This window comes from Gobio gobio (genome assembly GCF_949357685.1).
Source record: "Gobio gobio genome assembly, chromosome: 15".
Lineage (NCBI taxonomy): Eukaryota > Metazoa > Chordata > Actinopteri > Cypriniformes > Gobionidae > Gobio > Gobio gobio.
Window position 1 is genome coordinate 26,666,651 of NC_137108.1, and position 16,047 is coordinate 26,682,697.

General features: G+C 39.3%; 1 protein-coding gene across 1 annotated transcript; it reads left to right on the forward strand.

Moving 5' to 3' along the window:
* The first annotated feature begins 2,920 nt into the window (after window positions 1-2,920).
* efna1b (ephrin-A1b) lies at window positions 2,921-15,906 on the forward strand. The gene is made up of 5 exons (XM_079836400.1): window positions 2,921-3,194; window positions 12,630-12,925; window positions 13,530-13,595; window positions 13,700-13,795; window positions 13,962-15,906. The coding sequence occupies exons 1-5, from the start codon at window positions 3,097-3,099 to the stop codon at window positions 14,081-14,083; spliced, it is 678 nt and encodes a 225-aa protein (XP_079692526.1). The 5' UTR covers window positions 2,921-3,096; the 3' UTR covers window positions 14,084-15,906.
* Window positions 15,907-16,047: the final 141 nt, after the last annotated feature.

Below are 16,047 nucleotides of genomic sequence, written 5' to 3' on the forward strand. Positions count from 1 at the left end.
CTGGAGTAATTCTGCTTTGCTATCAGGAATAAAATATACTCAACTTTATATATCACATTTTAAATTGTAATAATATTTCCCAATAGTACTGTTTTCTGTATTGTTGATTAAAAAAACAGCCTTGGCCATTTTCTAACACCAGATCGTTGTGGAAAGTTTCTTTGTAGCAGCAGCCCATAGGTAAAACTGCTTGAAGATCCTATATGGGCCATCAATATTCTCTATTTTTGCATTCTGAATATTTAGTTCTCTAACTGTTGATTTTCTCCTACATGAACACCTACTCCATTCTCCAGGTCATCCATCACTTTTGTTCATTTATATTATGCAATTTTCAAAGTAAATCTATTTTGCTCTCCAGTTTTTTCCTCTTTCCATCGTTTCATCTCTCCCTCTCAGTGTTTCGCAATATCAAGTTCTCTATATGCCTCTGGGTGTATCTGACGTAACGAAACACAGATCCACTCCCATTTCCAACCAAACCCTCAACGGCTCTTACACCCTACCTAGGTCTTCACCTTTTATCATAGAACCACATAACCACCCTTTCCATTGATCACAGATTCATTAACCCACCCACTCCAACCATTTCGGGAGCAAGTGTTACATGCTATTAGCAAAAAAGTAATTAAATCTCAGTAATTATTGACTCAGGTGAGGCCTAGAAACCAAAACATTGTGCATATAAATAGTTTCTGCTGGGCAGACACAGCTTAAAGCATGTACAGGTTGACCAAAGTTTGTCAATGTTATTATTGTTGCCATTTCTTTTGTTGCATAACTATGGAGCTAATTTTGCATGTCAGGCAACTAACAAACAAAGTAAGTGTTCCATAGAGACGCATCAGCTCAGGATAACAGCTATGGGCTTGTTTCGCGTTGAGGAATAAATACATTTTTCATGAGATATTTCATCATTCCCATCTGAAGTTAGAAGCTAATCAAAGCGGTGAATAATTTTCTTTGTTGCACAGATGAGATCTCCTGAGCCCACGAGGATGTGCATTAGCAACTTGACAGCTTAAACGCTAAATTAACTCTAAACAACACTTCATAAGGTGTTGCTATTAAATGATCCTTCTTCTCATTTTTCATCATGAATGCTTTGTTGGGATATCCGTCAAGCAGTTGCCTCGCTAAATGACTCTGAGGGCCATTGAAATGAACACTTTGGCTGAATGCTGCAATAAAAATGGAGCACTTTTACATACTAACATTAACAGGACGTTAGAGAATTTGTGTTGTACTGGATGCAGGGTTTCCAGGCTGAATAGGGAAGTCGTTTACACCTTGATGGCTTTGTAAAGATGCAGTCCGTTATTCAAATGCACCCTTTGTTCAGCCACCGGTCGGAACGCTGGACAACTGCCCATTCACATTCATACGCATACACGCACACTCGCACACACAAGTGGACAGTATGGCCCGACAAATGCTAAACAGTCCTACACAGATCTATCCACACTTTATAGACCGCATCGGCTACTGTGTAGGAGGAAAGTGAGAGAACAAAAAAGACAGTGTGTACAAGAGCAAAGAAAAGAGAGAATAAGACTGAGAGGAATTTCAGCTTCTGTCATAGACTGTGATAGAGCTCAGTGCTCGATGCCAAGCCCTGCTGTAAAGGGAAGCCTGCTGTGGGTAGATCTGTTCCTGAACATTTGCTCCGAGCTCTACCTCCTACGCCGATGGAGCTCATGAGCATACTTTATTCCGCAAAGCTCAGACTGAGTAGTCATAAATTATATCCATACTGTCCCTGTTCACCTGGCGAAGGTGACGCATTGCTCTCAAAGCAGACGGAAAAGCACCCTCACTCATATATACACACTTAGCCTTGACTAATCGTCCCGAACTGAATCCTTCAACAACATGGAACAAGCATGAGCCTGCCCAGCCCTGCCTAGCCCAGCCCAAAATGGTCCGCAGGTAGACATGCTTAACACTTGGCTCACCTATCTAACCTCAAGTCAAAAACCTGGACATAAGTGAGGATAATAGCTTTCCATTGTGACCCTAGGATGAGTAGCCGGGCCTGGATTAGAGGTACCCCCCTGTGGAGTTGGGATGAGGGGGAAAAGCCCCGATGACTGTAGTGCAGATGTCATAATAATGTTATCAAGTGTAAAGGGGGATTTTAGAGATTACTCTTTTTTGATTGATACCCAGGAAAAGCCTGCTTTTGTTTGTCACTCTACACAATGCGCAGTTTCCAAATGTAATATTTCATAACTGAAAAAGACTGCCCACGGTAAATTACTCAATTTACTGTCATACTGATTAATACGGAACAGGGTTATATCCAGTAAACATACGCCATAGAACCATTTCAGGCTTGAAAAAAAGCATATAGATGAAAAATATTGTTATTAAAAATAAATAAATGTAAAATAAGCAATTATAAAACAACGAACAAAAGGAAGTTGGGTTACTTTATAATAAAAACAAATATCCATAAATACATATGTTTACTTTGATGGAAATATTAAGTAGCCAGTTAGACAACAACATTTTAATATTTAAAAATACTGATTTGTTTCAAGGTTATTATTATTAACTGAAAGTGAACTATTTGTGTTAACTGTAATAAAGCTGAAATAAAATATAATATATAAATATTAGAAATGTTGCCTCTACTAACTGGAAATAAACAAACTAAAGCTGAACAAAATACTAGTAATACAAAAATAACGAAAAAGACAAAGCACAAAATGACTAAAAATGAAACCTAAATATCAATAAACACTATAGTATATATACAAATCATACTAAAACAGCACTGATTTAATCTGTTCACTTCTGTTGACAGCCTGTGCGTAGAGGCGTGTCTAAAAAAAGTCAATGTTTTCATTGGCTGCTTGCACTTGAAGGCGTGGCTTATGTAGCTGATTGATAAAGCGGACTGAGCGCACATTTCATCAGGCATAACCGCGACTGTTTCTGTGAGAGACTCATACAAACCTGTTATTCAATTGAACCGAGTCAATAGTGCTTCAGCGATTCTTGTACTGCAGAAGTGTCTATTCAACTTGCAAAACAATCCTTTGCACTCGTATATATTCCCTTGAAGAGCATTATATCCCATTCCCGGACTCAATGGATTTTCTGTGGCTGGTGTGTGTTGCGGTGAGCGTCAGCGCCTGGTACGCGTCTGCGGAGCGACACAGTGTTTACTGGAACAGCTCGAACGCAAAGTAAGTATTTTACTGCATGCTCCTTTACTATGTACTATTTAGCAATCTTTTCCACCTTTATAGAAATCATTTTGCCCTTTATAAGATGTAACTCTCTTGTTAGTATTCTTCTGTGGTGTCTGAAATCTCTGCACCAACAGTAACACATGTTGTCCAACTAAAAGCTTGAATGTAAACGAACCATAAAGTACGTATTATATGCATTGCTTTATCACTCTAAATAGTTTCCGTTAGCGGCTATATCTCTTTTTTTGATATGGTGTATGCAATGTTTTGTTGCAGTTTCTGTTTTCATACAGTGGGGAAAGTAGCATGTTTAGATCAACATATAACTTTTAACTTGGCAAATCATTACCCTGGCTTGCAAGTTCTGTTAGTTCAAGTTGTTTACGCTTTCAGTTCAGTTATCACACACTTCATTGCTTTGATTATTATCTCTGCCTCTAGTCTAACCTTTAACATGTGTTAGCAAATGACATGATAATTACTGTATAAGAGACAGCAGCTGGGCAGAGATGTAGGCTACATGGAAAGAAACCAGACAGATGGACAGACAGATCAGCCTAAATATACATACACACATGTTAGTTTTACTATATTTGTGTGGGCATTTTATTGACAGGCTGTCTTCCTAGATGATATTTACCATACTTTATACTTCACACAAAACTGGAGATGCACAGCAAAAAATGTAAATATAGCAAACGTTTACAGACGCATACACACAGCAATAAATAAACAGACATGAGCACACTGGACTAATATAACTAGTAGTAGCGTGTGCTTTTTATGGGAGGTATCTTGTTACTCTTAGTTTGATATTAAATTGTTACAGTTTACAGATCATACAGGTTATATAAACCTAAAGCACTTTGATATGTGTTTCATTAAATGATTGCATTTGTAATCTCACCTCGTAGTGAGGAAGGACAGGTCATCAGGCACTTTAGAGAGATCAATACGAAAGACAGCAATCAGAGCTATTTATTACGCTTTTAGCAGGGAACTCAAGTACAAGAAAATGGGCTTTTGTGGATATCAGAGACTTGTTGACTGTAAAACAGAACCTTTGACCATGTGCTGGCATCTTTTTCCCGCTTCTGGTTGTCATCGACTTTCACCTGGACTTTTCACGTACACGCAATGATAAACCTGTTGTCGTAAAAGTTAACTGGTGATAACCGGAATGAATCCGTGCTCGCAGTCATGACCCGATTGGAAGTTTTTGTGATGTCACAGGTGATTCACACCGTCTGTTGTGATTCAGTCTGCTTTCAGTGAGTAATTTATCAATGTCGTAGTTGCGCAACATGAGTGTGTACCAGCCTTAACCAGACACGGTCTCAGAAGAACCTGGCTCACTATCAGCCAGCAGAGAGAGATGGAGAGAGAAGCAGCAGCTGTTCCTGAAGACAGACAGAAGGAGGGATGGCTTCAAGAAATCATGTAATGGAGACCAAACTCTTTTAGGACCTGCTGTGAAAAGAATGAGGCGGAAGAGAAATTGAAGGAGTAATAGGAGCTGCTTGGATTAGGGTATAAAAAAAGAAGGATTGGTAATTTGAGTAAGAGACTTTGATGGAGATGGAGAAAAAGAGGTGGAGGGGATTATGGGGCAGCAGTCTGGTGCGTGGTCCGGTCCCTAATCCCGACATGGTCCACATCCATAGAAAAGGGTTGCGTAACCACAACAAGAAAATTTGTTGAACAAAACCGCTAAATCTCTACATTAAAAAACTGTGCAGATGTCTTCTTTTAAAGCTCTCGTTCTTGCGCACATTCACAGAGAACATGACAATATTAGCATTGAAAAGGTTAAAAACAAACACCCACACATAAAACAAAAGATTTGTAAATATAATCCCTTCTTGAGCTGGTCATAATCTGGCAGGTGTGGTGCGAACTGTCGTTTTCCAAGTTAAACCTTTCTCATTAATCTTACATTCTAAGAAAAAAAGAAACAATTTCCATTCATCTGATTTTTGGGTTTCTTCTTTTGCTTGTCTTTCCTTTTAACGACTTCCATCGTAGCCAGTGATTGTTCAATCAGCCCGTGAAACTCAATCAGTTAGTATATAAGTGAATTAGTCAGGCTCGACTAATCAATGGCAGATAGGTGATGTTAAATATTAATTGCGTGATCATCTGATTCTGCCTGTGGGCGTAAAAGCGATTGCATGCAAGCAAACACAAAACACACTGTTTTTGTACCTGAGTGAGTGAGTGTGTGTGAGTGAACCGTAATGATTTAATCTTCTGCACGTGGCCTTTGGCGGGCTGTTGCTCTGGTTTGACGGGTATATGTGCGTGAGTCTGCGCCTCGAGGAGACTGGATTTTCAGGTCCGGCTTGACATATGGACGTTGTTTTCGCCGGTCTGTTTTTGTGCCCGTTGCATGCCTACGCTTGCACGCTGAAGGGGAAGTGTACGGTCTCGTCATGTTAGCATCATCAAATCATTACTCCCGAACCTGAATCCTGTGTTTATTTTCGCATACATGTTGTCATATGCATGTGTGTTCCCTCGTCAAAGTTTTGCTGGCTCGCATGCAGGGGGGAATGTGCGATTAGAGTATATTTAGTAGACTGGGATTCCTTCCAGCAAACATGTTGCTATACTTGACCTTTCAGCTGTCCACTCATTGTCCACCCCATTTCCCCTTTGTCCATCCCTTCCTTGCCAGATTCGCTTTGTTTGATCTTTTACATGTATCTGGGCATTTAGTGCTGCATTGTCTTGAGGAGGAGGGGAGCAGACAGATCAGCGTACATATCCAGACAGATTCCACAGACAGGCTGTAAATCTATCTATCTTCTTTAGCCCCCCCACCCACCCCCTTGTTCTCTGTCTCTGGCTCATAGACACAAACACAGCCAGCAATGTAGGCAGGTCTGTAATCTGTGAAACGGCCTCAGATTATACGTAGATGTGTGTAATCTGGCTGGATGACCCATTCACACAGAAATCACTGCGTATATTTATAGACTCCAGTGTAATCTAGCGCTGTATAATCCCGATTTACACAGAAATGGATGTGTATGGAAATATAATCCATAATTCCACAAAGCATTATAGAATGTTCAACCATCTTGGCGGTTGATTGATTTATGAAACCGTAGCTCTTTCCGGACCATATCTGATATCTAATCGCAGATTAGTATTCCATTTTAGGGTTTCAACTGGTTAAGTAATGATGATTAATAATAGGCCGAAGTAATCTGTTTTATGTATATGAATGACTCTAGGACTACATTTCTTGCTGTTTTAACCCTTAAAGCCCCTTATTCTGAGCTCTTCCTCTCTTCTCCTTATCTCCAGCCCAGACTTCCTCACTATTTCTCTTTATATGTCCTTATACCCTCCCTGCTCCATCTTTCTGTGCACTTTTTTTTTCCCACACAGCCCCCTTTGTCTATCTTGTTCAGCCCCTGATTACTGTTTTGATTCCCACTGCCCTGTTGAGTTGGAGTTTTCCTGTTTTTCTGTCTGTAGTGTGCTAGATTGTGTAATTGTCGCTGTAGTAAAGTGTGTGACCTGTGTGAGCTCACAAATGTAAACAAAAGAACCAGAAACTTGTTTCCTGGTGTTACTTATTTACCTCAAGTCAAGCGTTTGCCTTTAGCGTCTTTAGCAGCGCACTGTCGCCACCTAGAGAATGCTTACAGTACTTGATGATCATTTTCATTTCTCTCAGTGACTAGGCTATATTGTTTTCGGTTTATTATTTCACAGGTACTTTTTGTGATAAAGGTGCTGACTTTGACTAAAGCTCACAGTATGCTACCAAGCTAGCGTATCAGCAGGCAATTAGCATCCATTTGAAAGTGAAAGAGACAGGGAGGAGGGGGAAATCAGGCATTTGTAAGGAACGGACTGAGAAAGATAGGACAGGGGGATGGGTGACAGGTTAGAGGTCAGATAGAGAGAAAGGAGTGTTTCTCTAAAACATTAGCCTGAATGAAGAGGCCCAAGTTTATAATGTGATTTTAAACAGAATGGAGAAAGAAAGAGGGTGGAGAAGATGGAGGAAGGGGGTGATATATATAATATACAGATAGGGGTGGAGCAAAAGGACAGTGATAGATGGGGTGACATTTTGGTTGTCTGCTCTAAACTCACACAAAGTCTCACTGAAATACTAGACTCATATCCGTATAATCACATGACTTCCACTTCTGCTCGATACTGAAGAAAAATGTGATGTGCAATAACTTGTGATATGTGGTACAATAATTTACAAAAAATCACTAGAAAACAACTGCAAGGACATTATCCGTTTAGTTTACAGACATTTCCTTTTAACCCTAAAACAAAACACAAAGCAGAGCGTAATTCAAAATACAGGTAAACGCCTGTGAGATAACAGTGTGGAAAATGTCTTCATATTAACACAATAAAATGGACCCTAAATACTTTTTTAGAGTGTACATGAGACGATCATTTATTCTCTGCTATCTGCGTTGACCTAAAACTTAAATTTTTCAATTTAACTCAAAGTATTAAGATATTGTAATCTCAAACCACTGTGATATGCATATCGTGATATTTCAATAAATACAATATATTGTGCAGCCCTACCCCCACTCCATCTTGACTTGAAACATGTATCTGTAACCCCCCACCCCCACATTAACCCCTGCAAACGGGCCATATTGGATAAGTCTGGTGCTGGTGAATAGCAGCGGTGTGATCCGTGTGCTCAGTGTGATAATCCCTGGTTTGGAAGAGCGGATTAGCTGGCTGGCATTCCGACCCGTTCCACTACGGCTGGGGTAATTACTGGCATGTAATCGACGAGAAGGACAATACGAGAACATACTGCTCGGAAAGAAAGTGAGAGAGCGGTGAGGTGGAAAGGACTTAGTGGTGACTTAGCACCTTGAACCTGTCAGACTTTAACGGGACGAAGGCGCAAAACTGAGACGTCTCTGTATATTATAACTTGCAGTGGAGAAAGAAAGCCAGACAGACACAAATAGCGTGAAAGCTTCGTGCGCGCGCTTGAACAGGTTTTATTACTTGATAGTGTGAGAACAAGCCACTAAAATAGGATCATAATACTTGTCATGACAAGCAGCAGGTCTTAAAGGTTTTCAGTAACCGAACCCTCATCTGCGTGCGTGCGTGCGTGTGTGTGTGTCTCAACTGCTGACAGCGAGTATAGTGCAGTTGGCAGTGAGTACATCTGTTCTGAAGCACACAGCGCTGGCCGTCTCTCTCTCTCTGTGTGTGTGTGTGTGTGTGTGTGTGTGTGCCCTGCTGACTGTGTAAGGGTGTGTCTGAAAAATCTGACCCTGAACTTTGACATTAGTGACCCGCCTGACAGTTTGAAACATTTAGCCAAAAGTGAAAGAGGGGGCGAGCAGACAAACTATTGAGAGGAAAGGGGAACATACACAAACATGTATGTTAGTGCAAGATTAACTTTAGTATTTGAATTTTGAAAGTCTATTATGCTCACCAAGGCTGCATTTATTTGACCAAAAATACAGTAAAACAGCAATTTTTAAAAAATAACTGTTTTCTATTTTAATACATTTCAAAATTTAATTTATTCCTGTGATGGCAAAGCTGAATTTTCAGTCTTCAGTGTCACATGATCGTTCAGAAATCAATCTAATATGGTGCTCAAGAAACATTTCTTATCAATATTGAAAACCGTTGTTCTACTTGATATTTTTGTGGAACCCGTCTATTTTTCAGGATTCTTTGAATATAATTTTCAAAAGTACCACATTTATTTGAAACAGATTTATTTTTGTAATAGTGTAAAAATCTTTACTGCCAATTTTGATTAATTTAATGCATCCTTGGTGAATAATTTTTTTTTGACACTTGCATAAGATGAAGACTCCAGTCATATTATTAGCTTAAAGGGTTAGTTCACCCAAAAATGAAAATTCTGTCATTAATTACTCACCCTCATGTCGTTGGACACCCGTAAGATCTCCGTTCATATTCGGAACACAAATGAAGATATTTTAGTTGAAAGCTGATGGCTGAGAAAGGCTTCAGACAGGCCTCCATTGGCATTCAGTACATTGACACTTCCAAGATCTATGAAAGGCACTTAAAACGTCGTTACAAAGTCTATCTCACCACAGTGACTCTACAATAATCTTACAATGCGACAACAATAGTTTTTGTGCGCAAAAAAAAAATCAAAATAACACCTTTTTCCAACTTGTTCTCGACTTCCGTGTATGCCTCCACGACGCATGCGCGAGAATATGACGTAGCGCCGGTGTTCGGGAATCCATGAAATACACACTTAAGCTCCATTTTGAGCACTACGCCGAGACCTAAAGCACAATCAATGTAGAATCCAACAGCTTAGACACGCGCGTCTTCCTCTGCTCGTAAACAAATCGCTTCTGGGTCATATGTCCGAACGCCGGATCTGCGTCATATTCTCGCGCATGCGTCGTGAAGGCATACACGGAAGTCGAGAACAAGTTGGATAAAGGTGTTATTTTGATTTTTTTTTTGCGCACAAAAACTATTGTCGTCGCATCGTAAGATTATTGTAGAGTCACTGTGGTGAGATAGACTTTGTAACGACGTTTTAAGTGCCTTTCATGGATCTTGGAAGTGTCAATGTACTGAATGCCAATGGAGGCCTGTCTGAAGCCTTTCTCAGCCATCAACTTTCAACTAAAATATCTTCATTTGTGTTCCGAATATGAACGGAGGACTTGCGGCTGTCCAACGACATGAGGGTGAGTAATTAATGACAGAATTTTCATTTTTGGGTGAACTAACCCTTTAATAAATGCTGTTTTATTCTACAATGAGTTGGTCGGCTCACGTGACCAACCTAATTAGTTTCACAAACAAATTACTGAGTGCAACTTTAAACCCAAACTCTTTAAGCCCAGACGCAAACACTTAAACACAGGCTCCTCTTTGTCTTGTGATAAACAGATGAGTGATGTGGCCCCCAGGGGCCGCAGGTACAGACACTCCCCTGAAATGTGTGGTGTTTACATGGATCGGTGCCCCTCTTACAACAGCATCACTCTCACGCTCGGCCCATCACAGAGCGAAGTGTCACACGGGAAACCGTGGGCAGAGCGGCGTTTGAAGTGACCGCTCACTAGGAGGAAAAGCACAACAGAGCTGCTCTGTGATTGTTTGAGCTATCAGCGGCTGGCCTTGGATCAGCTCAGAGAGATTAGACGGCCATGGGAATCATAGTGTGAGGGCCCACCAGACCCTCTCAGTATGAAATCAAGCTAGAGATGCACAGATAAGTCAATCGTTTTCTGATAAATGGCCAATTAATGTCAAAATAAATAAATAAAAAAAACACTCATTTTAAATGCTGTGAGTATTTGGGCATTACAACATTATAATGTACAGAATGGAAAATTTCTATGAATTTGCAACAATTTATTTTAATTGTCATAATAAAATGATCGCTATAATAGACCTAATGTTTAGTAATACAATTATTTTCCCCATACATATACATGCCATTCATCAGAAATATTTATGTATATTAGCCATTATAGTAATATACATTATATTAGCCAATAACCGATATTGTGCATCTCAAGGCAAACACCTTAGTGACCAAAAAAGGATTAGACATGTGCCTTAGACTGATGTTTGGGGGATGAGTTAATGACACCCAATTTGTGGTGTTGTCTTGATCTTGCCACCAGGTTTCAAACAGCTCCAGATCAGCTGCTTCAAAGGGACTTCAGAGGAAATGAGACGGGGCAATCAGTCTTGTTCTCAAGAAAAATAGAGCGAAACTGAAACCGCCAAAGCATTCACACTGATTTCTGTTTTCGAATCCCTTTGACCAGCTACACATCCACCCTTACTTGGTCTCATCACCTTTGATTTGTTGACTGGCATATTGAATACACACTAAAAAAAAACACTGCCTTCCCACACACAGAAAAGTCAGCTGGCTTAGCAAGGCGTACACCCTGTCTTTTGAACACACTGCTGATCAGAAGCTGCGCGAGACTGACTCTAATCTCTGCATTAAGCAGAGCTAATGAGCGCAGTGATGTGTATGTTTACCCCCCGTCTGAATAGACCGCGAGGCTGTTTAGACAGGTCGGCTAGTGCTTACCGCAGAGGCACAGTGGGAAAGAGAGAGAGAGAGATGAAGGGGGTTGGAATGGACAACGGGGGGCCCGTCAGGAGCCTGTGTGTCTGTCCGTCATTTAGCTCCTGATGGCAACAACAACAAATACATGTGCCAAAAGGGAGAAAGTAATAGAGCAAAGGGCATACCGGGGGGAAAGAGGCCGCCTTGTGTTTTGACGGCGGTTCACATGAGGGCCATGTGAGTAAATGTTATGGTAATGTGATTGGGTTTGAAGATTATGGGTGTGTGGAAATGTGATGTCGTAATACATTTATAGCAGTCACAAAGCTAATCAGCCAATCAGATACTTTTTGTGATTTATTCAGATATGTTTACAATACAATTTACTATAATAAATCAATGACAACATGAAAGCAAAGACGCAGATAGAACAACATACTGAAAGGCCTGTGGATTTGTCATTTGTACATCTGGCAACAGCAGCAGGGAAGCTTAGATCAGACGAAAATGAGAAAAGCAAATGAGACGACAATAAAAGGAGAGACAGACAGAGAAGGAGGCTGTAAAAACACGTAGAGCCGATTCAAAGAGCCAGTCAGTCTAAGCGGCTCCATCTCGGTTACCAACAGAACAAGGGAGAGGATTTGATGGATCACACAAAGTAAAGGGTTTTCAAGATGTTCAAGAAATATATATACGTTTTAAAAAAAGTATGTATTTTCCAGATATTATGCAAGTAATTTGCCTTGGCTTCAGTGCTTTTGTTATTTAACTTTTTTAATGTAATTATATATTTAAATTATTTTTTTCACGCAGTCTAAAAGAGGCTTTGTTCTTGAAAATGTAAAGTAGCCTTTATATTGTAAAATATATTTGAAAAGGGGAACCCCCATAAGGGAGATTAGGTGAAAAGGGGAGATTCATTCAATTCATTCTAAAATGTAAGGTGAAATTAGACTGAAAAATTGACAGAAGTTTACACAACAAAGCAACAATACAGATGGAAATTAAGTTAGAGAAAATTATTAAAAGGAAATGTTTTCATGAAGAACAACACAGTTGGACAATTTCCCTATACACTCCTTCACCCAAAGTGACACCAAAACGCAGAGCAGAAAAGAAAAGAGGGATTTTACAGGGTGTTTCACCCAAATAAAAGCAGCAGGTGAAGGGTGAACACCGTTACTCCCACGCGTGCATCAGGGTGTAGCTCTCGCTTTTGATTTGCACTAATGACGCTTGCCTGAGGCTTTTTCCTGTCACTGTTTTTCCTGTCACTGAGGTGTGTCTGTGTTTAGTATATCACTTTTTGACAGTCATTCATGGATTTTTTTTTTTTTCTTTCTCCCTCATCTTACTACTTCCAGTTTCCTATGGGATGATTACACCGTGGATGTCCGGATTAATGACTACCTAGACATCATCTGCCCTCACTACGCACGTGGCGAGATCCCATCCCAGGAGGCCGAGCGGTACGTGCTCTATATGGTGGAGCTGGAGGACTATGAGAACTGCAAGCCGCAGTCTTTCGACCAGCTGCGCTGGGAGTGTTCCAGACCTTTCGCTCCTCACGCTCCAGAGAAGTTCTCTGAGAAGTTCCAGCGCTTCACTCCCTTCACTCTGGGCAAGGAGTTCCGCCAGGGAGAGAGTTACTACTATATTTGTAAGTATCCACGTCTGTATTTGTGAGAGTATGCAAAATTCAGCACGCGTCACTAAATCCCTTTAAACCAAAAATTTGATCAGTTCATTTGTTCAATATGTTTAGCAAAAACTTCTTCACTGCTTATTAAAAATGTGAGAGAATTTTGTCCGCCAAATCAAAGTGCATGTGGTGTGACCAACAAGTCCGAAGAAAAAAAAAAAACATAAAACAGGAAGACCATCATCATGTCACGTGGTGTACTCTCCAAAAACGAAATTATATTTATGCATTAATAATTCAGGATATTTGTTAAAAAAAAGCAAAAAAAACTGAAACTTATTAATTTATTCAATTTAATTATATATATATATATATATATATATATTATATGTACACTCACATTTATTTAAAGTTTGAGGAAAAATAAGGTATTACTTTTTATACCACATGACATGTTAGTCATTAAATTTAAACTTTTTCTTGAAAATGATTTTCAAAACCTTATGAAACCAAAATACATGTATTGTGCATTAGCATTTATTAGCACATTAAATCATTTATTATTATTTAAATGTATAGTACTTCAGATTCCAATTCAAAATGTTCTCTCTGTTTTCCACAGCCAAACCTCTTCACCATCATGGGCAGGAGTGTTTGAGACTGAAGGTGGATGTAGTCGGACCTCATGGTGAGTCAAATCAGTTCTTCGCATTACCAACTAGACATTTCTGCAATCTTTACTGAATTACCAAAGCCTTACTAACAGTCCAACTATATCATTTAATGTTCTAGGTTCCAAGAACAAGAACAAGATAGATGAGAAGGACGATGAGATGGAAGTAAAGGCTGCTGGAGGTGTACATAACCCAACAAACAGGCTTCCAGCAGGTGAGAATTTCTCATCTGCCGCTCTTCTCCTCGCTTCTGGCAGCGTGTCCATTTGCTTTAGAAAAGATGTGGAATTTTTAGACTTTCCAAGCCAAGGTGTTAGAGTGACATTACGCAAGTTACACGGCCACGAAACGTACTCATCATCCTTCTCTTCTACTTTCAGATGACCCTATTGCCATGATCCCAGTTGTGCAGAGGAGCGTGGGCAGTTCGGGTGTTCGCGTGGCTCCCGTCTCAAGTTTCGTCACGTTGATATCTGTACTCCTCTTTCTGCTCCTCCACTGAGCCTGATATGAGAGGACTTTATGGACGCTGGTCCGTTAGGACACAACAGACTTTAATGCCGGTGCTGGTTGCCGGCTCTGAAAATAGTTTTTTATATGAAGAATTTTTATACAAACTGAAGTCTTGGTGCTGGTGTGCAAGTTGCTGAGTGACGTGTTTTTATTTGTGAGAGTGATGTGACCAGAGAAAGGTGTTTTCGAAGAACCTTCTCTGGTTTTTTTTCCTAAGAGCATTTACCGTTCTATAATTCTGTTCCCCCATCAGCTCTTTTTATTTTACTTTTGTAGACCGTATATGTTCAGTTTTCCTGCAAATTCGTCACAAATCTGTTTACCAATGTGATTCAGGGCAAACCTTAAAGTGTGGAGAGCTTGTCTTATAACCATCAGCTCTATAACTGGAATTGTGATCACGAGGGAGAACAATAGGCTAGATATTGTGTTTGATAGAGACTTTTGCTCTACTGATTTGAGCCAAAGATCACAGATTTATTGTAAAACTGACCCTGACCCGTGCACCTTATAAAGAATTGATGTTCGTGCATATAACAGTGTTTGTAAATCTAGAACAGTTATCAAACAGTTTCCTGTGTTTTGGATCTCGTGTTGCCGTAGTTTCTGTGATGTAATGTGAACACACCCTACAAAATGTACTGGCGTTATGTTATAGATGAGATCAGATTTGTTTTCTTCATAATGCAACATTTGGTTTTGAACAGGAATGATCGGTTGTGCTGTTTGTGAGCGAGAGAGAGAGAGAAGCTGGCCTTCTGACAGAGCATGACATGCACAAACAATTCAAATGGTTTATTGAATTCTCTTTTAAATAAGTTAAAAGAACAATTTCTTTTGTAAAAAGATGTTTTGTACTGTATTGGTTTATAAACTTGTAAATAGTAATGTAAAAATGTACATATTGAGAGTTATATAAAATAAAGACATTGTTAATTATGAAACTGTGTGGAATGTTTTTGAAAAAAAAAATATTGTTCAGTTGATTCAAAAGGTTTTGGAGCGGCACAGGAATTTGTTGAGACCTCAGAGTAAGATTTACCACTGTCAAAACACCACCGTCAACTTTCTTCCTGTCCTCCTTCGTTCCCTTTTCATCTCTTTTTCCTGGCCAGGACTTCACAGCTTTTAACCAAACATTCAGATGGGGTTGAGATGAATGAAAGAAGAGAGAGGTCGCAAGGGGGAGAGTAAAGTGGCACTTGGGTGCCAGGACGTAACTTGCGCATTTTCCTTGGCACTCTCAGTTTTTTCTTTGACATTTGAGAACATTCAACACAAGATACATCTTCTGTATTTAACCAAACATGTCAAACGAAACATGCATGTTTTTTGCCATAATTTGTCCGTATGAAGCTTTGCGATAAACGACAAAATATATAGTTGTTGATGTGGACTCGCTATGTAGGTCCCATTTTTGCACTCTGGATATTAATATGTCTAATTTAATCTCAAGCATGCTCTTTGCTGACAAAACATTTTCATAAGGGCTGATATTGTAATATAAATATTTTTTACATTATTGAAAAAATATATTAAATTGGTTTGTTTATTGTTTAGATAACTTTGCAATTGATGTAATAATTCTATAGTTCCTTTAATCATTTATATTATTATTTTCATGAATCACAGATTAAAATCATTTAAATGTAAAAATAAATTATGAAAGGATGGTTGGTATTGATACAATTAGCCTATACAACAAAACGAAACCATTGAAATCTGTTTGAATAAAAATAACCGCAGGACACTAAACTAACTACAACATGCATGTATTCTGTGTATTTATAACACATTTTGTGATGCATATTTAAAATAAAAAATAAAACTCAATGGATGACGGACAGAAATTTCCTGAAACTTATTTTTTTTTTTGTGCGTGTTTGTATTTTTTCTTCAAAATTCTGTATCAACATGAAAAACATATATATATGACCGCTGAAGTATGCCATA